The following is a 25,546-nucleotide window of genomic DNA, read 5'->3' on the forward strand; positions in this document are numbered from 1 at the left end:
GCCAGCCTGCTGACCAGGAAGGGGCCTGGGGTAGCCTCTGCTTCTGCAGATGGAGGAATCCCCTGGGGAAAACCCTAACCCTGTAAAATCCGTTGCGGGGGGAGGGGGAGGAAACCCTGTATTCACAGGGTGATTCCCCACCTCCCAATTTCCTGGACCGCTTTGGCATAGCCAGCCACTGCCATCTGCTTCATTTAAAGGCCGCCTTGGAGTGGCTTGGCAAAAGGAGCCCGAAATAAACCTTTTTTTTTTTTTAGAATCTACGGTTTCATTTGGGTTTTGTGTGAAGAAGGTTGAGCTTGCGAGAACAGCCAGTCGGCCGAGGGGCAAGGCTGCTGTGTTTGTGCAGGCCATGAAGAAGCGCTTAATCAGATGCGTCCGGCTTTCGGCCAATGAGGCTTCCCAACGAGAAGGGCGTGAGTCTCTCCTCCCTGCCTTTCGGTGGCACCAGCCCTCCCCACAGCCACTGGGCAAGCCTTGTGCCAAGAGGGCTTCCTGGCAGCCAGGTGGGTCTTGCCATACAGAGCAGCCCGTGGTTTCCTGCTGGAGAGCCTGAAGGTAAGTCACAGGTTTCTGGCTAGAAGTGTCTGGGGAGCACGGTGGCTGCTGCATTTTGGGCGAGGAGCCATGATTTCCCACAAGTCCACTCTGCTGGGCTGGGCACCTCTGCAGCCCCTCTCCTCCAGGCAGCCCCCCCAGTCTTCAGGCTTCTCTTCCTCGCGCTGCCCTGAACCCCACCCCATCTGCTAGCACGGGAGGGGTGGGGCGCATGGGGCTTCAAAGAGGCTGGGGCAGGAAGGAGCTCCCAGGGCGAGGGGCAGAGGGTGGGCTGCCAGCTACAGTGCATGCTCATCAGTGGAGGCCGGAATGTAGAGGGCAGCAGGCTTTGTGGCTGGTGCCCGGTGTCTGCGGAGAGAGAAAGGAACAGGTGGCATGGGGATCGCTCTCCCTCCCACCCGCATGGCCGTTCTTGGGGTCCCTGGCATCCTAGATGGGCAGGTACCAAAGCCGATGAGCACCTGGGCCAAGCAGGAAGCAGAGGTCTGCATGCTGCCTCCCACTGTGGGGCTTCCTCTCACCTGCTTGCCTGCCTCCGGTGCTTGTGGACGTAGAAGACAAAGGCAAGCGCCGTGGCCGCAAAGAGGGATCCAAAGAGAATAGCCAGAATGTCCCCTGCAGAAAAAGGTTCCCCCATAGGAGAGATGATGGCAGGGCGTATCAAGTTGGTGTTTGAAACATTTTCAGACTGCAGCTCCACGGACCCAGCCAGTAGGATTCATGTTGGGAATTCACACGCAGCAACCTCCCCCCCTCCCGGCCCCTACATCCCCAGGTGGCTGCCTAGCCCCTCCCCAGTTGTGTTCAGGCTTCAGTCGCCTCTGGGAGTCCTGTGGAAGGACCTGGCCTGTTTCTGAGCACAGGAGCTGCCCCAATTGCTGTTGGTGTCACCATCATACTTGCAGTGGGAAGGGAGGGCTGGCACGGCCAGTTGTGAGCAGGTGCCCAGGCACTTACCTGTGTGAAGGGAGGTGCCCACCTGCTGCTCAGCACCTGGAAACAGAACCACCAGAGTAGCTCAAGAGGTTGGGAAGAAGTGAATTCAAAGCCCCTGCCAGCTCCCTTTCTTGGGTTGGAGGTGCCCAGAGCCCCCCCCACCCGCTGAGAGTTGGGCAGCAAATGCACATAATAAATTGCTATGGTTGCTTGCTAGAGAGCGTGCTTGGGCCACACGAGCTGGGCAAAGGGTATTAAAGGTGGCTGGGTCTGGGTGGTGCCCAAGAAGTAAACTCCCTGGGCCAGCCTGATTCCTACCACCAGAAGATGCAGCAGCTTCAGTTCTGCTCCTGCACTAGCTTCCTGCCAGTTAAGACATTTGCACTGTTCTCCCCCAGGAGGAAGTTTGACTCCCCAGCCTCCACCCCGCTTGGCTCCAAGCCCAGCTGAAGGTGAGCACTGGCGGCTGCTTCTGGGGTCCCCCTGCCCTTCCCTGTGCCCAGGGAGGGCTTCTGATCTGGAACAGGCACCCAGAGCAAGCAGCAGGAGGGAAGCAGCCCAGCGCTCGTGGGGGAAGGGAGACCACCTCTGGCGGAAGGGCTCAACCCAGAGTGGCCACAAACCATCCAGAATGTGTGCAGAAGCCATTTGGCAAGACTTTGGCTCCCCAACACCCACCCACCCGCTTCTGAGATGGTCATTGAAGCCAAGGAGGAGGCAGTCAGCTGACTCTAACCCAGCCTGGTGTGGCCAGGGGAGTACCTTTTCCAGAAGCCGGGTCATGGCCATCTCTTGGGGCGCCCTCTGGCAGAGGAGAGGAGGGACCTCCGCCTAGAGGGAGACAGCAGGGACTCAAACCTCTTTCTGAGTCAGCTTTTCTCTTGCTCTGCTCCTCACCTGCCCCCCCCCCCAGCAGAAGCCCCCATGTGTAGCTGCCTATCAGGATTGAGGGGGGCTTCCTCCTCCTTGCATTCTGAGTTGCAGCTGAAAGGCACCTTCCTAAGCAGCTGGAATGAAGGCCGGCAGCTGCATCCTCACAACAGGTTTGAAACATTTGGGGCAAATGGCAGCCGCCCATCCCAGCTGCTCAATACTCTTTGGTCCTTCTGGTGGCCACCAGGGGGCAGGAGCTTTCTCTTGGGTGGGCGGAGGGAAGATAAGCAAAGTGTTCGCTGTGGGGACGGTTGGGGAAGTACTGTTTCTGCCACTAGCCCAGACTGAGGGGAGGCATTTCTTCCTGCCCTCTCCAGGATGTTGACCTGTGGGTAGAGAGCGAAGGAGCCCCCAACAAGACCGGCTAACCCCCTTGGGCTTAATTAGCTGGGTTGGGGACTTTGCCTGGCACAACCTTGTCGGGCAAGCAGTATCAGTAACCTGCATGAAATGAATCACCAGGTTAATTTAAGGATCGGGTTAAATGTAAAAAACCAGGTTTCACCTTAGGGAACAGAAGGGGAGGAATACCTCAACTCTAAGCAAACAGCAGCCCCCGCCCCCACAAGCCCGGCCGAGGAGAGCCAGGGATTCCGGAACAGTACCTGATTCAGGTTCTGCCTGGCCCCCTCCCTCCTCCAAAGGCCCGCCACCTGCAAGACAATCAAAGGAAGGTCAGCTGCACACGCCCATTGCCAGACACGCTATGGGTCCCCGCCACGCTCCTCCCAGTTCTTCTGGGCGGGTCTCCCCCCGTTCCCCTGCCTCCTGGAATGCTGGATCTCGAGGCTTGATGGCCGTGGGAAGGAATGCCTTTAGTCAGGACGGGTCTTTTCATACCCTCCTGCTCCCGCCCCGACAAAACGTTTTGCCGTCCCCGCTCGTTCTTGTTCCGTGCGCGGGTGCCCGAATACGGCCGCACGCACGCGGAGCCAGCCCAGGAATGCTTCAGATTCCCGTTTTCATCGCTTCATCCAGAGCACAAACGGCCTGGGGGGAGGGGGGCGAGTCCGCTGCCTATCCGAACCTCAGCGGGAAAGGGGGCGGCCGTGAGTCTCCCGAACAGTTTTAGGTAGGAATGGAAAATTGTGCAGCCACCCATCTCGCAAGAACGTGACTCAGTCGAGATTCCCGTCGGTGGAAAGCAGAGATGCCGAGTTAAGCCGGCGCCTGCCCCGGTTGGCCGTTCGGGAGAGCTGAGACTGGGAGCCCCAGAGAAGGTCGCTTCGCGAGGCAGAGTAGCCAGCGGCTCCGGCTTCTCTCGCCGGCCAACTCCGCCTGCCAAGGAGGGTCAGCGCCCTTCTGCTGCCCGGGCGGGCCTGGAATGCAGCTTGGCCTTTATCGCCCTGGGGAGGAGCCGGGCAAACGCTTCTTCCGCTTGGCCAAAGGAGCTCTGGCCTGGGCCGGGTGCCGCCTTTGACTGCCGGCATCGCTGATAAGGCGCGGGGAGGAGGGAGCGGCTTGTGTGCTTTCCAGGGCTGCGGCAGAGGCAGGGCAAACGCAGCAGCCCGTGGCCGGCGAACCTTGAATCGGAGGCGGGGGTGATCCAAGGAGAGGCCAGGTACCTTGTTCACGGTTACTCATATCTTGGTCACCTCCTGCCTTGGATTCCTGTAATGCACTCTATTTGGGGCTGCCTCAGAAACTTCAACTGGCCCAGAATGTGGCATCGCGCTGGGTGATGGGTTGCTGCCCTGGCTCCCAGTTTCCTTCAGGTACAATTCCAAGCGCTGGCCCTCACCTTGAAAGCCCTCTATGGCACAGGACCAGGCTACCTGCAGGACCACCTTTCTCTTCCAGGTCAGAGAGGCTGGGCATGCTTCCAGTCCCTCTCTTAAATATTGCCATCTGATGGGAACCGAGAGGATGCCTTTTCGGTGCCCCATGGATCACTTTCCCCCTGTTCTCCTACCCTTCTGAGGACCTGGGTTTTCCCCCTAAGCTCTGGGAGGAGATCAGGTGACTGCATACTGGAACCTTGATTTGGTACCAGGTTTATCTTTTATTTGTTTCTTTTTTATTTATTTAAAGCACTTCTACAGCCACCTATATTTCCACCAACTCTAGTCAACTCCCTGAGTTTTTAATCTGTTTGGATTTTATAGTTTTAATATGGCTTTTATGTTGTTTTAATTTTTGACTGGGAGCCACACAGAGTTTGTGGCTGTATAAGATGGGTAGCTATATAAATGTTTTAAATAAACAAAATCAATCAGTTCCCGTGCCAGCATTTTCCTATTCCCATTAAATATGCTCTCAAGATATACTGTACTACCATAGTTCACCACCTTGCTCAAATTTCTAACCTTTCGGGACATTTCAGTTTTCCCTGCCAAACACAACCCCTTTACCCGAACTTGCATTCTCCTCCTTTTTTTGTTTTTTGTTTAGAATATAAAATTCTTTATTGGCCAAGTGTGGACACACAAGGAATTTGTCTTGGTGCAAATGCTCTCAGTATACATAAAAGGTACCTTCGCCAAGAGTCAAAGATCATGAGGTCATAATCATACCAACACTTTACAGTTTGTCTCACCTGCACAGCAAATCCTCTCAGCCACCCTACCCCCACCATGGGTTCTAACTTCATTTTACATCTTTTGCCATGGTTGTTAAGCAAATCACAGTCATTAAGCAAATCCAGCTTGTCCAATTGACCTTGGTTGTTGGAAGCCATCTGGGAAGGTCACAAATGGCAATGGTCATAAGTATGAAGAAAGCTGTAAATCTCTTTTCAGCACTGTTGTTAGCTTTGAACAGTCACTAAATAAATAGCCATAAGTCAAGGGTTACCAGTACGCCTATAACCAGCCAGGAACAGCCTACTTTCTTACTCCTGTTCAGTGCTGAACTGTTTGCCAAGCGGGCAAATGTTTATTTTTTTGCACGCTTTATTTCCATCCCTTGTGAACCACTCAAAGTTGGGAGGTGGGCAGACATAATAAATTACCCTCATCGTCTTGCCTCATTCAGCAACTAACCATGACTTTGAGTGTGGAAGCTTCCGATTCCAGAAATATCCCATCTCTGGCTCTGGACAGGGGCTCTTGGTTCCCTAAGAGGAGCTGGGTGGTAATTCAGGAGTGAAAGCAAGTGGCAGCTGTGCCCAGGGCAGCCTTTCCTTGGATCAGGAGCTGTCACAGAAGAGTGATCTGCATGGAGCTGCCCTTGAAGGCGCCTCGGCTGCTCCAAAATACAGCCATTGATTTGCTCATGCAATACCTCTGCCCTGAAAGCTGCCCTGGTTGTGACTGGCCCGTTTGTGCGTGCAATTCGTGGTCCTTGCTGCCAGCCTTGAAATCTGTCGTAGCTGGGAGTGGGAGAGCGGGGGGGGGGGGGGAGGTGTTAGTCTCCGCCCATCCTTTCAGATCTGGAAGATGAAGCTTCCTCTGGGAAATGCCATCTGCAAGGCTCCCAGAGTTGGCTCTTCTCAGCGGCCAGCCTTTCCTCAGTGCCATGAAGCCGCAGACTTTGAGGGCTGAGAGAGGCCCCTAAGGGTCTTCTGACAGAGTAGTATTGTGGTTCTTTTGGCATGTGGAATTTTATTTATTACGTTGTTATATTATTATCCTTACACCGCAAAGCTTTAATTCCATTATTCTTTTGAAGGCCTAGAAGCTGCTCAGACACGATTGGAGTGGCATATAAACTTAGCTAAGATAATAGCAAAGCATTGCAAAGTGCACAAATGGAAAGACCATCTTGGGAGATGCTTTCATCAGGTGCCCCAAGTGACCTCCATCTCCCAGGGATGGGAAAAGGGTATCCTGCTTCTTTCTCCTTACCGAGAGATCTCTAGGAAGGTGAAAGAAAGGCAGAGACATACCAAGTTCTTCCAATCCGCTGGACCGATGGGCAGGTTGGACTGGCGCCTGGCAGCAGTTCTAGGCCGGGTTGGGGACAGCAAGGGGGAGGTGCTCTTGGTGAGCAGTTCCCCAAACCAGAAGCCAGGGGTGCAGCTGGGTGTACTTCCTGATGTACCTTTCAAGGGGTGTCAGATATTTAGATGTCCTAGTCGGGACTTTGTCTTAAACTTAAAGTTTGGCGATAGCAATTCACATACCGATTCTTGCAGATGCCTTCTTCATCTTGAAAGTTGCCTCAATCCTTTGCTTCTTCCCAGACTGTCTTTTTAGTTTGGTTCATTATGGTAAATTCAGTCAAGAATCCCTTTCATCACCCACCCATGCCTGAGCCCCCCATCACTCATTTTTAACAAAACCAGCTTAGCCAGCAAGGCTGGAGCAGCAGCGCAAACCAGGAGAGACTTTCCAGCTCCCAGAAGATAGTGGCTGAGTTTCAATCATCTCAATGAGTCACTCCTCCCTTTCACCCCCCAGTGGGGACTTCGCAAGGGAGCTTAAGCAGATTTTGTGTACCTGCCTGAAGAGGAGGTGCTGGCAAATCCTCTGCCCACCCCACCACCCACGCCTGCATAGTTTCAGGGGGGGGCACAGAGGTTGCCCGTGAAGAGAAGGTGGAAGCTTCAGTTGCCGAAACACGTCCTTGCCCACAGCTGGGGAATGGGGGGGGGGGGGGGAAATACCTACTTGGTGGCAGCTGGTCAGCCAGCTTTCCATGCTGGTTATTAGAAACCCCTTTTCGGTTTGGTTCTCTGCCAGATCATATACTACAGGCAGAATCTGTCCTTCCATTGCGTTTTTGGGGGAATCCCACCTCCCACGGTGTAGAAATGCTCTGCCTCCTGGGATTTTAGCATACAATGAAATCGGCTCTCTTCCCAAAAAAGGAAGGTGCCCATTAATAAAATGAGGGGGGGGCACCTCCACCCCCACCGGATGAGACCGACCTCTGCTTCTCCCAGGGTTGGACATAGGCCTGGGGCTGGATTCCCTGCTCTTTGCTTAGCCAGCTTTGGAGAGAGTTGAGTGGGCTTGAAGGCCCCCTCTAGCTTGGGAGCCATTGCCCCCCTCTGCCTGCCTGCCTGCCTGCCTGGGGTTTCTGCTGCTCTGCACGCTGCTTGTGGGATCCTGAGGGCTCCCAGCTTGTCATGTGGAGAAGACAGAACTGATCCCATTACCAAAGGGCTTGTGCTGACGGTTGGCCCTGCCTTGATTTTAAAAAATGAAGGAGTCGCATTCTCTGGCCACAAGCTCATGAAAGAGAGGAGATATTCAGATAAGGGCCCAGCAAAAATGGGAGATTCATCTCCAAACCTTGAAAGTTAACTTTTAAGTACAAAAAGATGGAGAGTCCTGAGGATGGATTCTGACGGAACCTCCAGAGACGGAGGTCAAGCTGAGGAGGGGGCCCAGGGGGGCCCCACAGAGGAAAGAGGACTGTTCCATCTCCAGTGCCCAGACGGGCAGGGTTGGGTCAGGCCCCAAGCAGGCCATTAGGATGACGGTGGACAATTGTGGAGTAGACTAGAACTGGGCTACAAAATCTCCAAAGATACCCTTATAAATGTAGGATTCAAGAAATCTTGCAGGTAAGGCTGCTTGACAGGAAATTTTTTTCCCTTCTGAAAACAGGTGGTGTTTGGCTCACTTACCTGTTGGCTGAACTTTCTCAAGGCTGTGAAAACTGGAAAGGACGGTCCGGCCATAAAGGCCCTGCAGCAGACGGAAGTTATTCTGGATGGGCTCCTCGTCGTCTCCTTGAAGGGTCTCCTCCAGCACCGAGATCTGCAGTGAGAAGAGCCAGCCATGGTTACCCAGAGGGGGCAGAGGATTCAAAGGAGGAAGAGAGGAGGACCACGGAGCACAAACCTGTTCCTGGGAGAGACGAACGGTCTGATTAAAGACTGTCCAGTTCACCGTCTGATAACAAGGTGGGGTGGTCAGCGAGCCATTGTAGCGGAAATAGCGGCCAAGGTCATAAGGAAGCAGCTTGGCTACGTCAAAGCCAGCAACTGCAGTGTCCTCTCCTAAGAAACGAGAAACCTCTGTGAGGATCATGCCGGGAGGATGCAGAGAAACACATGGAGGTGAGTCATGGAGAAGGGCCCCCCAAAGATCACCCTAAGAGCATCTCATTCAGATGAATGGCCTGTGCTGATCAGAGACATCGTTGGCGCTCACACAAGGAGCAGCAGTGGTGGGTTGATCAAGACTATGCCAGTGTGCCCACTTCTGGTGACGTTAGTTCCTTGCCCCATCAGCCCTGCTCTTCTGACTTGGAGGGAAGAAGTGTTTAAAGGTAGCCGGGGCAGCGACTGAGGGCCGGTGCAGAGAAGCCTGCAGGTTCTCACTTTCCTGGCAAGGCACCCATGGAAGTGGTAGCATCGCCTGCTGCTAGTGACCGCGGCCTTCCTTCTGCCTGGCTCCAGTACCCCCAGATCTCCTGCCAGGGTATTTTCTGCGGGGCCCAAAGCAGAGAAAGGAGGGGGAACTGCCCCCTGCCCCCCTTTTTACCTTCCTCCTTGATATCGCTCAGATGTTTGAGGATGTGCTGATACGGTTCGTTTGTTTCCATCCCTACCTGAAAGGGGAGACAAAAACAGCAGCGAGAGGTCTGTAGGCACTCTGCCTCATGTGACCAAGGGCCTGGCTTCTCCAGAGGGAGACCCAGGGGCTCCTGATTTATGTACAAATGCACCATCCGTTGTCCATTAAAAAACAACAACAACTAAGATCTTCTAAAACAATAGGCATTTCTTGGATCCTCTCTGAAGGGCAGCTGGTGGAAATGCTGCCAGTGTTCCAAGGGTCACTCCTGCAGCACTGCGCTTGCCTGGCCCACAGACACAGACACACACACACCATCACCTGCAGAAATGCAGCCAGCACAGCCAACCCTCCTGGCTCACTTGCAGCCTCCTGGAAACTCTCAAAACGGGAGCTGTAATGGACCACATGGATCTGGAGGCAAACACAGAGAACAGCACTGAGCATGCTCAAGAGGCACCCCTGTTGGTCCCCGGGGTGTTTCTGCAGCTTATTCACAAAGGAAATCGTACTTCATGGGACTGTCAGGATAACCCGAAGCACCTGTGTTACACAACTGCAACAGAACCCTGGGAGGAATAATGCTCCGCCTAGGTACACCCCACTCCCTGTGAGGTAGAGGGAGGAAACATTGGAGTTTCAAGCTCCTGGAAAATAACTTTTGACCACAGAGCTGTGCCTTTCTTGGCCAGAGAAAATGCCAAAGACCTCACTGCAACCCCTTGGGGTCCTAGAAGAGGGAAAAGGCCTGTACTCCCCATTCAAACAGTTTTATTACATTTTACATTTGTTCCTTGTTCAAACAATTTTATGACATTTTGAAAAGTCCCTATCCGACTCAGCAGCAGCTGTATACCTGGGTTTGGCTTCAAGGCCAGCAAAGTGCTTCATCTCCCCAGACCTAGGAAAGGGAGCAGCAGCCCAGCAAGGTGGCTTCAGCGATTTGGCAGGAACCACAGACAAGAGACTGGGATTTACCTCACCCGCATAACGGTGCCCATCCACTGTGTGTTCGGAGCCAGGTCGGGTGTGCCCCGATCCCCAGTGCAGGTGCAGCTGGGCTGCTTGGTACGGCTGGGGGAATCCGCCCCCACCGAGTGTCATTTTCTTGGGCAGACCTAGAAGAACTGGGGAAGGGAGAGGATGGTTGTCAAGAGAGAGGGGAGCAGGCCAAGGGAACCCTCCTGCTCCAACGCTCCATGCACCTCTGGCTTGCTAGGACCTTATTCGCCTGGCTGCGGGGCAGAACAAGCAGGTTTTCCCCTTATACTTCCCCACCAGTCCATGCCATCATTCAGCTCAGCCCCCCCTCCCCCTTTTCTCAAGACACACGGTGTAGAAGCAGGCAGGCAGGGGGCCCTCTATCCATCTGCAGCCCCTTCTGGAAACCCCAGGCTTGACTTGGGCAGCACTGTGGGCAGCATCAGAGGAAGTTACTGGAGAGGCTTTTGAAAGGAAGGTGGGGAGCCTGGCACACCCTGAACTCAGATCCTCAAAGTGATCTTGAGATTTGTACTTGTGTTGCAGTGAAGTAAATGCTGCCAGCAGAGATCTCAGCTACCAAGGGATGGCCCCGCCTAGAGCAAAAGGGAATGCCAAGGGAATTCTGTTCTGGGGAAGAAGAAGAAGAAAAAGGAGATCCACTTGTGGAAAAGTGGATCCAACTGCTCACAGGTGCCTTGTTAGTGCAAACCTCGAGTAGCCTGGGCTACTCGAGGATTCCTAGGGCTAGTGAGGAGAAAGAAAGTTAAAGTGGGGGGCGCCACTGGAAGATCTGAGAACCAGATTGGACACAGATTGTCCTGAAGAAAATCTGTGTGGTCACTAAGAATCAACATTAACTTGATGGCATAAAATCAGCCAATCAAGTACAGGAAGAAAACAGAACATGTTCTCTTGGGTTTCAGGCAATAAGCAGCAGGAAACCCTTTCCCATTGGGCTCCCTGGCCTGCCAGACCTTGATTCCCACTTCCAAGGACAAGGCACAGTATGCTGTTGTGACCTTGCAGGGCAAACTCCGTCCTTGAATAGAAGAAGTGGGGTCAGGTACTCCCGTCTCTGAGAAACCGTAACGGAAGTAAATGCATGAATGGAGGAGATTGAAGCAGCAGGAACACCAATAGGAAGGGATCGTTCTCCATGCTTAGAAGAATGACAAGCAATTTAAAAAGAGGCCCCCAGAGGAAAGGAACAAAAGGAACTAAAACACAGGGGTATTTTAGAAGACATTATATACGGGAGTCTCTGTGGTTAAACTAGGAGAAGATTAAAAGACAATGTTATTTGAAAATTCCAGTCTGGTTATCGACTATTGAAGCATTTTCGTATCCTATAATATACAAAAAGGAACAAACAGTTAGATATGGTGAAATATTGAATGAAAAGGGTGAACTTAAATCTATGCAAAACTAGAGGAACAAGGTATAAAGATGAATTGGTTTTCATATGCGCAAATACATTCAAGGTATGATAAAGATTCTAAAACAGAAGGTTTCTATGATAAACTAACTGACTTAGATAAGATTTTGACAGGTACTGATGAAAAGGTGATTAAAAAATTGTATGGATATTTAGTTAGAAATTAAACTAGAAGAAGAACAAGTTAAAGAAACTATGATTGCTTGGGGGAAGAATTTTGGATATGGGATTGATTTAGAGAAATGGCAAAAATGGTGGTCTCAGAATTATAAAATGACAATGTCAACAGCATATAAAGAAAATTTGTATAAGATGTTTTACAGGTGGCATTTTCCCCCGACAAGAATAGCAAGATGCTATTCAAGAATAAATCCGAAAAATGTTGGAAATGTCATCAGACACCTGGCTCATATTACCTACCATATGTGGTGGACTTGTGCGGATGCTAAAAAATACTGGACTAAAATCCACATGTGGTTGGAAAAAATGACAAAAAAACATATAGACTTGAAACCAGAGATATTTTTATTGGGAATTTTACCTGAAATATATAGTAAAGACTTGAAATACCTGGTTGTAAATGTATTAACAGCGGCTAGGATTGTATTTGCTAAAAACTGGAAAAATGAGAAAATACCATCACAGGAGGAAATCATTAAGAAAATATTGGAATGTGCTGAAATGAGTAGATTGACATTTGAAATTAGAGAACAAGAGGATAAACAATTTTATAAAATTTGGGATCTTTTCTATCAATGGTTAGACAATAAAGTACAGTATTGAATTATGTAGACTTTTAGAAAATAATAAATATACAAAGATGTACTTCTTATTATATCTACAAAATGATTTTAGGATAGATTTCGGATGGTAATATGAACTGTTATAAGATCTAAGTAAATTATGGTTATCTTGTAAAACATGAATGAATAAAAGTATAGTCAAATGATTGATTAATAATGATACTAAAGTATTTAATTTTTGATTGACAATATGAGATTATATGTAATGTAATTGTAATTGAAGACTACAAAATGGAAGCACAAAACAAATTGTAAACCAACCGGCACACTGTATGTACACCTATGGAAGATAGCTTGATGTTTTTATTTTATTTTTTGTTTATGTTTGTTTTTAAAAACCAATAAAAAAATTTTTTTTAAAAAAAAAGAGGCCACCAGAAGACGGAGTGGTGAGAAACAAATCACTGAGGGCAAAAAACAATGCTGTCAGGGAAGCAGTTTTTGACAGACGATCCTTTAAGGAGTTTGAAAAGGACGACTATAGGCTCTTTCTTGATAAAGAGTGGAAATGTGGGGTGGATGGCCCTACCATCAACTGAATTTGGTGCTGAACAACAGTATCCATCCTGTGGTCCTTCATGGATCCACACCCAAGTGTTTGCAGTAGGGTACTTCAGGGTTCCATCCCAGGGCCATCCCAGTGTGTTCTTCAACGTTGCCATAAATTACTTAAACAAAGAAATAGAAAGAATCCTCAGCAAATTTGCAGATGACACCAAGCTGGGAGAAAGACTAACCACTCAGAAAACAGGCACACTATTTAAAAGGATCTCAATAAAGTTAAATATTGGGTCCTATCTGACCAAATATAGTTGAATGGGGAGAAACATTGGGTTCTGATTTTATCAAAAAAACCAGGGGCCCAATTGCATCATAGGAGATACCTGGTTTGGCATGAGTGGTATGTATGGGAAGGATCTGGGCATCCTGGTAGACCATGGATTATCCATGAATCACAAATCTGCTGCAGCTGTCAAAAGAGTTAATGCATCTTGGGTTGCATTTACAGAAAGTTAGGGTTGCGATCACTGACAGTTTTGCTCTGACCTGCTCCGCTCGGTCTGCACCAAGAAGACTGGGTCTGCTGCCACAAAATCCCAAGGGCCCAGGGAGAGCAGCAAGGATGGTGTGGGGCTTGGAGGCTACATTCTTCAAAGACCGGTCAGAGGAATTTGGTGTGTGCAGGAGGGGAGGCTGAGGAGAGCCAGGAGAGCGGCCATCCAAATTGGAGAGAGGGTGTGGATTTAGTCTCTATAGTCCGCAAGAGTAGGACAAGAACCAGTGAAGTGGGGGATTCAAACTGGAAATATGGTGGAAGTTCTTGCACGTGAGAGCTACAAAACAGCAGAACAGCCTGCCTCCTAGAGTTGTGGATGCTTCATCACTCGCAGGGATGGTTCCGGACAGCCATGAATCTGGGATGCCCCCAGGAAGGAGAGGAAGCGACGTTTCCATCATGTTCATTCTATAAAATACCACCTGCTGGATCATAAGCACCAAAAGCAACTGAATGATTGCTGCATGTAGCCAAAACTCAGAGCAATGGGAAATGAGATGTCATGGCAGGAGAAGCTAATGAAAAAGAAACTCAAGGACAGAAGTTCCTAGAAAGAAGATTCTAAAAACGTAATGCAAATAATTAAAAAGAAGAAAGAAATGGAAGAAGTCAGTGTGGATGCACAAAAAGCTTTATGTGAAGTTTTGAAAATAGAAATGAGTTCCAGCAAATACCTGCTATAGTTGGCAATGGGTGCCAAGAGAAACAAACACAACCTCATCAGATACGTTCAAAATAAAAGGAAAGGGAAGAATCAATATACTATCTTAATAAATGCTGATAGATGAAAATGAACCAGAGTTTCTCTAGTCCTATTTTGGGTAAATCTTCATCAGTGAGAATGTCAGGAAGTGGTGAAGAGCAAGATGAGAGGGGAGAACTAAAACCTGGTGTCAGAGAGTATCTATTTACACTTAAGATTTTAAAATATCCAGCGTCAGACATACTGTGTCCTAGCTTACTACAGAAAAGTATTGACCACCTTGGTGAAACTCTTATGGATTATCTTTGAGTAATTTTGAGGTCCTGAGTGGTTGGACAAGAAGTATCCAAATCTTCCAAAAGTGGGGAAAGAAAGGAAGATCCAGCAAGCTACAGACCCATCAGTCACACCTAATCCTTGAGAAGACATTTGCCAAGCAGGAAGTAAAGAGGTTGATCTTTGAAAACCCCAATAATGATGAGTTGGCTAACAGAATTCAACATGGAGCTTTCAAAAACTGGAATGATTTGTCTTGTCAAACTCATTTTTTTGATTGGGGAACTTCTGTAATAAATTGTGGGAAGTAGCTTGTTGCTTTTTGGTGGCAAACTATAAGCTCCATCTCTTTCGTATGTGTGTGGATGCCCCCCGTTAACGTTCTGATCAGTAGCCAGTTAAGGCTGGGCTGCAGTGATGGGCAGAAGGGGCATGGATGCACTCTCTGCCCTTGTTGTTACCTCCTTAAAGAAACCCCACACCTGGTGTGGCAAGGGTCAAAATGGATGACAAAGGTGATCAGGAAATAAAAACTAAATCTCATGAAGGATGAAAGCAGCCTCTTTCTCCGAGAATCCTGCCTATTTTGGCCACCAATTCTGAAGGCTTGTCGAACAGCAGTTTTGTTAATGAAATCCTTAAAATCTAACCAATGATCTCTCTTGTGTGGATGCAGTCAAGCCAAGATAAGGGAGGCTTTGAATTGAGGGGGCTGGACTCCACCATTCTGGGGTCTTTCTAAGATAGAGGGCAAGATTGGTAAGACCACACTTAGGATATCGTGTCTACTTTTGGTCACCATGATACGAAAAAGATGTTGAGATTCTAGAAAGAGTACAGAGAAGAACAACAAGGATGATTCAAGGTCTGGAGACTAAACCACATGATGAACTAGATTTGGGGAACTGGGTATGTCTAGCCTAAGAAAGAGAAGGACTGTGGTGTGATAGCAGTGTTCCAGTAGTTGAGGGGCTGTCACAGAGAAGGTGAGGAGGGTGTGTGTGTGTCAACCTATTCTCCAAAGGGCTTGAAGGCCAGACAAGAAGCAATGGATGGAAATTAATCAAGGAGAGAACCAACCTAGAACTAAGGAAGAATTTCCTGACAGTGAGAATCAAAGGAGAACAGGTGTTCCAACACTGGAAGCTTTTAAGAAGAGACTGTACAGCCATTTGTCTGAAAAGGTATAGGATCTCCTGCTTGAGCAGGGGGTTGGACTAGGTGACCTCCATGGTCCCTTCCAACTCTGGTATTCTGTTATTGCTCCCACATATTATGGATGGAGCATTTTCCTTTTTCTTTCTTTAACAGAATGTTCATGTTTGTTTAACTGTGAAATTAATTAGCAGTTGCCAGAGCAGACTCTTCTGGCTTTATTTCAGAGCCAACTAAACACCATCACTTAGTTATGGGCAGCTGTGGGAATCGGAAGAAGAGACCATCAAACACAAAGATGGGTGACTAATACATTTTACAAATAAAAATAAATGTAAACAAACAAACAAACAAACAAACTGGAAGAGTGACCAGGGGTGCTTGGAGCTGGTGCTTATAATTTTTTTTTTTTAAAGGATGGCAGTGATAGCTGTGCAGTCAGAGCCCCACCCTGTACCCTGCGATGTAAGTGACCCTGCCTGACTGCAGCCACTTCTGGATAAGTCCCACTGTCTTTCTGCTTGAGAGCCCCATCTTAATGAGAGAAGAGAGTATTTGTAGCTCAGGTTCATTGTTGCACTCAGAGCTTGGATGTTTTCTTGCAGACTTTACCAAACTAGGTAACACTATTTTTTTTAATAAATTTTTTATTAATTTTCAATAAACAAACATACACAAACAAAACACAAAACATGAAAACATAAAACTTCTTTTTGGAAAGCGGCTTAGTCCCGGGTTACATCTTTGTATACAGACATAAATCAAATTCATGCTCACTTTATATACCATTTCATATTTTATTTACTATTCTACATTTTTTATATAGCTTCTCCCCTCTTTTCATTCTCTTAATTCTATTTTATTTATTTCATCTCAGTTTAAACCATTATGCTTGTATCTTTTGTCTGTTCTATTTCAATTATCTATTATTTCTCATTAACACAAAATTTCTCCTGTAATCACTGATTGAAGTATGACGCCTTTATATCTTTCCCCTAAATTTAACACTTAAAATAATATATAATTTTCATTCTGATTCTGCTTAGTACATTCTAAAGCTACGTACTATATTTTAAAATAGGAAGATAATAAGTTTATAATATAAATAGAACAATAATCCATAGCAAATTAAACTCTATCGTTAAATCTTAAGCATTTTACACATTCCTTTTAATATTTTATCCCATTTTATAATCATATAATGTTCCAGTTTTCTAACATTATTTCAAATACAAATACAACAATACAATCTTATGTACTTTTGCAGAATCTCTTTTTTAATTATATTTTTACCCATTATCTCTGAATAAATCCTGTTTCTTTACATCTTGTTTCAAATCTTTGTAACTTTTTCCCTTTTTTCCTTCCTTTCTCCTCCAATCTAGCCTTTTTACCCCCTTTTCTCTTGATCTCCACCCTCTTAATCTCCACCCTCTTCTGTATTCCTCTTTTCTGTTGCTTTCTGACATTGTATTGATTTTTCATCTTATTTTTCCCTTTTTTGGTTGTTTTTTTAAGTCTTAAATTCTCCATTTTCTTTCCTCTCTTTCCCTTTTCTTCCCCAGCTAGTGTTGCTTGTTCATTAAAGATGGCTTCTTCTTCATCCCAATCTTCTTGTAGTTCTTGTAGTTTCTGATAGGTAGAAATCGCCATTTCTAAGAAATGAAAAACAGATCCAGAAGAGCCCTTCCCTTCTTGTTCCTCTTCTTTTAGCTTTTTAAATTCCATTTTCAGTTCATCAACAAGTAATGCCATTGTGAAAAAAAATTATAAACAACCCAAATGTTTTTAGTCTTTCAAATAATAGTTTCCAAAGGTCCCAAAGTCACCAAGCAATCCAAATACACACAGTCTGTTTCATTTAGCACTTTGTTCTTTTTATACTTTCTCTTCTTGGGGTTACAGTTCAGTTGCAAAGTTCCAAAATATATCTTTTAGAAGTCTTGTTACAATTTAACTCTAGTCTTATAAGTTTCAAGCAGCCTTCTCCAGCAAAATCTTAATATTAATTCTTTTCCTCTCCCTTCCCACTTATAGCAAAAAAGGTGTGTTTTTTTTTCTCCAATGTTCAGAAATCTTTAATGTCCCCTTGGCTTTAATTTTCAAATTTAATTACCTGCTGATGCCAAAACGGGTTTTTCCGATTTCCATCTGCTATCACCATAAGGAAGGAGAGTGAGAAAAAACAAACTTTCCCTTTTAACTTTCATCTGCCGCCTTTTCCGATCTTCTCTGGGAACAATGTATCTTTAATGAAGTTTAAATTCCAGGGTATTTAAATGTTACTTATTATCCCGGTCAGCCAAAAACTTTCACTTCTCAAGCTTCTTCCTGCACATTCTTATCCTGATGAAAGCTTCTTTGTGGCGGCCATTGCTGACCACCACTCCACCGCTTTTGGAAAAGGGAGTTAAGCCAGCTGAGGAGGGGGGTTGTGATTCTCCCGGACCCCTGCCGGATCTCCCCTGTCTTCAGTTACCTCTACAGGGTAACTATTAGCCACAAAATCCGTCTGGATCGGGGGCACTCCAGCGGCGAGCGCAGCAGAAACCGCGTACGATCGCGAATTCCTGCCACCGCCGAAGCCTTGCAAACCAGAAGTCAAACTAGGTAACGCTATTTGAGCACTGATGATGTTACCTAGTTTGGTAGTAAAAACATCTGCAAGAAAACATCCAAGTTCAGAGAGCACCAAGCTCCCCACAGTCCTCTCCTTAAGTGGACCAGCCTACCAGGCAAGTTCACCTGTTTGCTTGCATGCAACAACCTCACAAATCTCTTTCTAATTCCTCTAATATGGAAGGATCCTGTAGGTGATCTGGGAGAAATTTGACCCTGGAGTTTGGGCGTCATTGTCAGGGACCCTCCATGGGGCAAGGGCAAGGGCAGAGTAGACTCAAAAGCCAAGCCAAGTAAAAGTAACGTATCTGGGTATTCATCTATCAGCGAGATGTGCAACTATAAAAGAAGATAATTATGATAAATTGATACAGCAAATTAAACTTGACTTGGAAAAATGGGAAAACTTGCAGCTATCACTAATAGGAAGCTACCATTAAAATGAATACTCTACCAAGATTACTATACCCATTCCAAACAATTCCAATAAAGCTGGAAAAGAAATACTTAGAGGAATTAAATAGATTAGTATCAAAATTTATTTGGCGAAGTAAAAAAGCAAGAATAAGTCTGAAACTGTTACAAGACTCTAATAATAGAGGAGGCTTTGGGCTGCCAGATTGGGAGTTATATTACCCAGCATCTGCAGTTATGTGGCAAAAAGAATGGATAACCCTGAGACATAGACAATTATTAACTTTGGAGGGTCACGACTTGCAATTGGGGTGTCACCCCTTTCTATGGTATGGGAAAAATAAAATACACATTTCCAAAGACATTACATTAGAAATGTTCTGTTTTCAGTAAGGGTAAAAATTAAGGAAAAACACTATTTGAAAATACCAGTCTGGCTCTCTACAATGGAGGCATTCATACATCTAAATGTGGTTGATATGGAAAAAATCATAACATATAAATATATTTTGAATGAGAAAGGGGAATTGAAAAGTAAACTGAATAGTCAAGGGATAGATTTAGCATGGGGGCTGCAGGCAGGGGTGAAATTCAACATTTTCCCCTACCGGCTCTGTGGGCGTGGCTGTGGGCATGGCTTGGTATAATAGTAATAGCAACCAGGCGTGATTTTTTACCGATTCAAATCGTCCCTACCATCTCTCCCGAGCCAGGGGCGAGGTGGTTGAATTTCACCCCTGGCTGCAGGTACAAATACAATCAAGATATGAAAAAGATGCTAATTTTTTTATAAAGAATCAACAGATTTGGACCAGAGTCTAACAGGAACTGATGAAAAATTAATTTAAAATATTTATACCTACCCACTGAGTATTAGAATGGAAGAAGAGCAAGTAAAGGAAAAAATGATAGTGTGGGCTAAAAACTTTGTTATTCTATAGAATTGGATAAATGGCAAAAGTTGTGGGATCGAAATTATAAATTAACAATGTCTACTGCATACAAAGAAAATTGATATAAGATGTTTTACAGATGGCACTTCCCACCAGCAAGATTAGCCAAGATGTTTAAAGATATGTCAGTTAAATGTTGGAAGTGCAATCAAGCTCCAGGCTCATACTACCACATTAGGTGGACGTGCCCAAAAGCAAAACATACTGGAGAAAACTACACACTTGGATAGAAAAAATGATAAAGGAACCTATAGATTTAAAATCAGAAATATTTCTGTTGGGTATCGTACCAGAAAAACATAACAAAGGGACTATGTATCTAATATTACATGTGTTAGCAGCAGCCAGAATTGTATTTGCACAACATTGGAAAGATGCGGAGATCCCTACAGAAGAGATCATTTAAAAAAAAAAAACCTAGAATGTGCAGAAATGGATAGATTAACACTTGAAATTAAAGAAAAGGAAGATACAGAATATTTTGAAACATGGGATTCATTTTATCAATGGTTAAATAACAGAAACAGAAGTTAGAATATTTAAAATTATGAGAGAAGAATTAATTTTACCATGAGGGTTTATTATGATATGTTTATTATTATGATTATGATTTAATAATTAACTATTAATATGTTGAGAAAATACTTATTACATGATCACCACTAATGAACATCATCATCATTATTATTAAGACATTGAAACTGTTGCTCTTTCTTTATGTAGTAAAAAAAAAAAATTAATTAAAAAAAAAAGCCAAGCCGAAACCTGGCACCAGGCACAATCTGTTTTCCCTGTGCCACAAGAAGCCCAGTCCTGAGAGAAGGAAGGCCAAGAGGTGGCCCTTGTCCGAGGAAGCAGGAAGAACTCTGAAGGAGGAACCAGCCTGGTCACCTGCTTCGAGCTTCCGGGGACGCTACACCCAGCTGATCCTCTGCAGCCCCGTGATGCTCACCGGTGTGGCCATTGTTCTTCAGGGGAAGCGTCTCTTCGGGAGGCAGATCGTAGCCAGACAGTAGCAGGGGCTCCAGCTTGGCGCTGAAGCTGATAGCAGCTGTGTTGATGTTGATGGGAGACTGCAGGTGACCCTCACAGTCGGGGAACATGGATGCCCACTCTGGCATGTCTGAAAGAGAAGAACACGCTTCAGGGGCTGCAGAGCCATTTATCTGCCTCAGAGGGCGGGGAATGTTGGGTGGGGGGTTAGGAAAATGGAGAAAGCTTGGACAAGGAGGAAAAGTGGAGCTTGGTCAGCCTCACTTCTGCTGCTCTTCCAGAAAATGCAGGATAGAGCCAGAAGGACACTACGGGCACTTCAGGTGGTTTTTCTGGGGTGGAGACGTCACACACGTCTTCCTGACTCTGGCTTTAAAACGCTGACCAGCTGCCTCTCAATTGCTGCATGAACTGGCTGAATCTGGGAAGTAGCTGGTTCCTCCAGGCTACGGTGCCTGCAAAGCAGCCGGATCTTGGGGTCGATCTGGGTAGAGGCCAGGAGGCTCACCTCCAGCCTGTAAATGCAGGTGGGCAACAGCTCTGGGCTGGGCAGGCAGGAGGGAGGAGGAAGCTACCCATGGAATGCAGTCAGATGCCCTTGGGCAGGGGAGGAGGGGGTGTCAGTACAAGGACAGCTCTTATTGCCTCTGCTGCAGGGAGGAATGTGGGCAGGAATAATAATGAGCTGCAATGGCTAAGGTAGGGCTGTGGGAGGGGAGGGCAGGCAAGGGAGGGGCCTTCCCTGCTGCTACAACTTGAGGCCCAGGTACTCAGTAGAGCCTGAGAAGACCAGTGGCAGGTGTGACCAGAGCTAGTTGATCATTAACCAGTAGTCACCTGGCCAGGGGCCCAGGGGAGCCAAATCAGGCCTTTACCTTTGTAGCTCCAGTGATGGTCTTTGTGCCCCGGAACACCTGGGAAGCAAATAAGAGAACCTGACTCAAGTTGCTGCTCCCACCATTTCCTCCCCACAAAAGCAAAAGGGGGAGGTCCTCCTCGCCCTTCCCCCACCCACTCTATTTTAATTCTGACATGGGGAACAGCGTGGTTGATTCTCTCTCTCTCTCTTTTCTCTCTCTCTCTCTCTCTCTCTCCCTCCCTCCCTCTCTCTCTCTCTCTCTCTCTCTCTCTCTCTCTGCCTTGAATGACAGCCCGAGCCAGAGGTCGGATGGTGGGCTGAAGAGATAGGGCACCTGCCTCCCACAGGTTCCCCTGGTGACCCCAGAGAAGTCATCAGATTGCATTGGAGCCACCTAAAGGAAACGCCAGTCTAAACCGCCTTCTGCTTTGGACAGATCTTTGCCTCTCAAAAGACTCGGGGCTGCTTCCACCTAGGCACTGGCTGCCAGAGACAAAGGCTTTATGCTGCTGCCCCATCCAAGCCGATTTCTGCAAATGGCTGTGGTTGGGGTGGGGTTGAAATCCTGTGCAGTATGTAATGAGGAAATTGCAACTATACATCCCCATCCTCTGCATAATAAAGCTGGCAAGCCATTGCCGTAAGATGTAGAGATGGCCACACATTTTGATGACTTTAAAGTGGGGAGGGGGCTAAAGAAATCTATGGACAAGGGGCTTGGAAGACTCAATGCCACCTCCAGGTGAGGGCAACCTCCCTCCAGCCCTAGTTGCCCGACAGCAGGTGGCAGGAAGGGGCTGTGTCTCCAGACTTCTGCTTGCAAAGCCCCCAGTGCCCCTGGGCGAGCCAGGCTCGGAGGGATCTTGACCTGATCCTGCAGTTTAATCATGTAAAGAAATAAATAAAATACCAATTCCATGGAAAAGGACCCCCCCCCTTTTTTTTTTTTTGCACCATGACTGTTGTTTTCCCTAGAAGAAGGCAGGATTGTCCGCTATGGGACTTAGAAGGCTTTCAGACAGACAGTCTCCAATAGCTGGGCAGCCTTTCTGCCAGCTCCACCTTGAAACTTTTGCTGGCAAAAATAGCCTTGGTGAGTTATTACGTGGAGGCACCATCCTTGGGTGTCCTAAAAATGCATGAATCAGGAAGGACCATTGTGCACTGCGACTCAGCTGAAAGGCTAGGCTGATCTGTGAGCAGCTGTGCAACCCCCCCCCCCCCCACCAGAACATCTCCTGGCTGCCCCAGGAAGAGAAGAGCTGCCAGCCAAGAAGGTTAGGGAGCCAGGTGGGCAGCCCTCGAGATCTCCCCCTCCTCCCATGGGACATGTGGGAGGCACCCCAGGATTTATTTATTTATTTATAACATTTGCAAATCTAAACCAAACTCTGGGTGTCTTACAAACAGGAATAAAACACCCCCCCACCCCCCCAAAAAAACCCCAATAAAAGAGAAGGAGAACTGGCACCACAGCCCCCCTTCCCAGAGTCTCCCCTCTCCCCATCACAATGCTTAGGGAAGGAGCCAGGTCTTCAGTGTGGAAAGGGTGGGAGTCTGTCAGGGGGCCTTCCGTAGGGCAGGGGCTGCAAAGGAATGAGGTTGGTTGGGGGAATGGGAGGCTCACCAGGGAAGAGAGGCAGCTTCTTCCCCCTTGAGCTCAGAAATCAGAGCTACCTTGAGGAGCTGTTTTGTGCCACCTTCTACTAACTACACCAAGCAACTCGGGATGGAGACAGTCCTCTTCTGGCAGTGGTGTTCTAAGCAGGGGGAGGGGGCAAGAGAGCAATTTCTTGCAAGGTTCTTCCTGTGCTCAGGGGGGGAGGGGGGAGGCGACAGAGGGCTGCAGCCACCCCTTGCTCCTTTAGCCTCTTTAGTGACAGACTCAGAGCCCTGCAGACGGTCAACCTCTCCTTTTCCACCTGGGGGCAGGGGGCCCCCATGTTGACATGAGGTGGCCAAAATTTGGAGGGGCTCCACTTCAGGACCCACCCACCGGGATTTTTCTTTCTACCGCAATGTCCTTCCCCCCAACTTGGTCTTAACAGAGCTCCACTGGGACTCCGTGGCCTGTTCTGTGACTGAACTGTACAAGAAAGTGGGGGAAGGGATCTACTTAGGAGCTCCTGAGTGGACAAGAGCTCAGTGGAAGGCCACGTGTCTTAACACAGCCACGGAGAGTACGTGAGACACCCAGAAGCCCGGCATCCTAAGGGGGGGGAGGGGTGATCTTCCATGATTTCTGGGATGGTCAAGAGAGGAGACCTGGCACAACATGGAGCTGCCATGGTTGTCCAACCGCCCAAGAGAAAAGCGCCTCAATCCTGGGTGGACACAGGGACCCTTTAAAAAAGGGGCGCCTCACCTGAAAGACTCCTAATATTGTCTCCCGAGGAAAGAGCTTGGAAAGGGCTCTCCCAGCTTCTTTGGGGCCACCCTAACTAGGCCACTGAAACCCCATCAAGCAGCTTCTTTTTCAACCTAGGCCAATCCAAGCGCAGCTCCACCATCCCCCTGATCAGCATAGAGATGAAATCGGAAGGAAAGGCCTGTGCTGAGCCTTCTCAAGAGGGCTGGTTCACCTAATGGCAGTGAGCCCTTCAGAACCAGCCCCACCAATTAGCCATGGTGGGGAGAACATTTTACTCTGCAATTAAGTCTTTAGGCTGCAATTCTACACCTGTTTACCTGGAGCTTAATAGTATTGCTTTCAAAACTCCTGCACTAAGGACGTTACCCTGTAGGAACATCTGCAATCCCAAACTTAACTCAAAGAACCTCCATAATACAACAAGAGTTACTTTTGAACAACTACGGGATGTATGCAACTGTCCTGTACTTCGATTCCCTACTTAATCTGTCTCAGAGGAAGTCCTCTAAGTTGAATAGCTGAGTGGAGGGCCTGCCTCCCAGCCAAGGACATACTCAGCAACATAACTAATTGGAGGAGGTTGCTAGATAAAAGACCCTCGTTTTGGTTACCCAGCAGGGAAAGGGGTGGTATCTGCTCCAAGACTTGGATATAGACCTGGAAATGGAGAGGGAAGCTCCTAACGGGAAGAAAAGCTGCACAAACCAAATGGCCAAATGGCCACCTGCATTCTGCACCTCAGGGGCTGAACTCCTCAGAGGTACAAGCCAAAGAGAAAAGCTTTCTGTTTCAGAGAAAACACACGCACGAGAAAACAGGCCCTTGGTATTCGTGGCAGCTGAAAATCCTGAGAGCTGGGGGCGCCAAAGCCAGTGCTCCTGGGCAACCCTTCGCTCCAAGCAAGAGGCAGGCGACGCCCCCTCACCAAGGATATTTTAGCGAGGGACCCTTCTGTGCCGAGAGCCTTTGGCGCCCTCACGGCTATCGCCGTTTGCGTTGGTGTGCGCGGCCCACTTAAAACGCTAAACTTTGCTCCAGAACCGCCGGGAAAGGTGGGCAGCCAAGGGCATTCTGGTGCCCAGGAAGTTGCCCACTCCCGCTTGCCATTGGTACTGCTCAGCGACAACCCTCATTTCCAGCCGGAGGAATTTTCTAGGGCTTCTTCGGACGGAGCGGGTCGGTCTCCCCTATCGCATCCCCACTGAGCGGACTGACGGAGGGGTGTTGCGGGAAAGACCTTGCCCCAAATCGGAGCAGTCCTGCCGGCGGCTGCCGTTGAAACAATAGGTGGAGCTGATGGCCCAAAACGAAGCCCCGGAGGGGGATTCTACCGTCGCCACCGCAGCCTCTCACCCACCTGCGTCCTCCTCCTCCTCGTCGCCCGCTGCGCAAGGTCGCGGGGCGGCCCAGAGCAGCAGCAGCAGCAGCTGCGGCGAGGAGAACCGGAACCTCAGCCTCTTCGCGGGACGCATCTTCGTTTGCGCTCGAGGTCGCGTCTTCAGCCAGCCAGGCCGGGAATCCGTCGCAGTGGAGCGTCTCCCGGAGATCGAAGGGACGCGCTCGCCGCCTTTTATAGCGGGGAGTTGTGCCGCGCCGCCCCGTCTTAGCCTGCGGAGGGAAGTGCTAGAGCTCCGCGGGAAGAAGATGCCCCCTTTCGGCCCTGGCCGAGGCCTCACGCATCTCCGCTCACTCTCGCTTGTGGCTGCAGCGGGTCTTCCAGCCACACTTTGCTGAGTATTTGTGGCCACAGGGATCCTCCTCCGCCCCACCGGAGCAGGGCTGTCTCCGTCCTCACATCGGCAGGCTGGTTCCCCACCCTCCCCCGTTCCCTTTTCCTGCACTACGCGTCCTCGTGGACTTGAGCAGGTGCCGGTGTCCTCCTCCAGAGCCCGATTTGGGCCGGGCAATTATCGCGGCTGGAGGCTTTCGAAAGAGAAGCAAAGTTACCCGATCCAATTTGGGAGACACCCGAGAAGGATGCGCTCCAGTTCAGCAACCTAATCCCAAACGAGGCGCGACTTCTTGGGTGATCAGCCTAGGCTCGGGGCAGGGGGACCGTGCAAGCCTCCCGCGCCCGGAGGCTTTTC

General features: G+C 48.3%; 1 protein-coding gene across 1 annotated transcript; it reads right to left on the bottom strand.

The window, feature by feature from the left end:
- Window positions 1-255: 255 nt before the first annotated feature.
- On the bottom strand, window positions 256-25,487 carry CA9 (carbonic anhydrase 9). Its single transcript, XM_087954244.1, has 13 exons — window positions 24,817-25,487; window positions 21,105-21,143; window positions 20,189-20,359; window positions 9,816-9,964; window positions 9,159-9,251; window positions 8,805-8,871; window positions 8,160-8,317; window positions 7,943-8,075; window positions 3,033-3,092; window positions 2,257-2,325; window positions 1,516-1,551; window positions 1,080-1,173; window positions 256-906 (listed from the first exon to the last, which is right to left on the bottom strand). The coding sequence occupies exons 1-13, from the start codon at window positions 24,929-24,931 to the stop codon at window positions 837-839; spliced, it is 1,254 nt and encodes a 417-aa protein (XP_087810370.1). The 5' UTR covers window positions 24,932-25,487; the 3' UTR covers window positions 256-836.
- Between the last annotated feature and the right edge of the window lie 59 nt (window positions 25,488-25,546).

Source organism: Notechis scutatus, chromosome 2 (genome assembly GCF_049901735.1).
Source record: "Notechis scutatus isolate UNSWTSFEM ecotype Mainland chromosome 2, rNotScu1.2, whole genome shotgun sequence".
Classification (NCBI taxonomy): Eukaryota; Metazoa; Chordata; class Lepidosauria; order Squamata; family Elapidae; genus Notechis; species Notechis scutatus.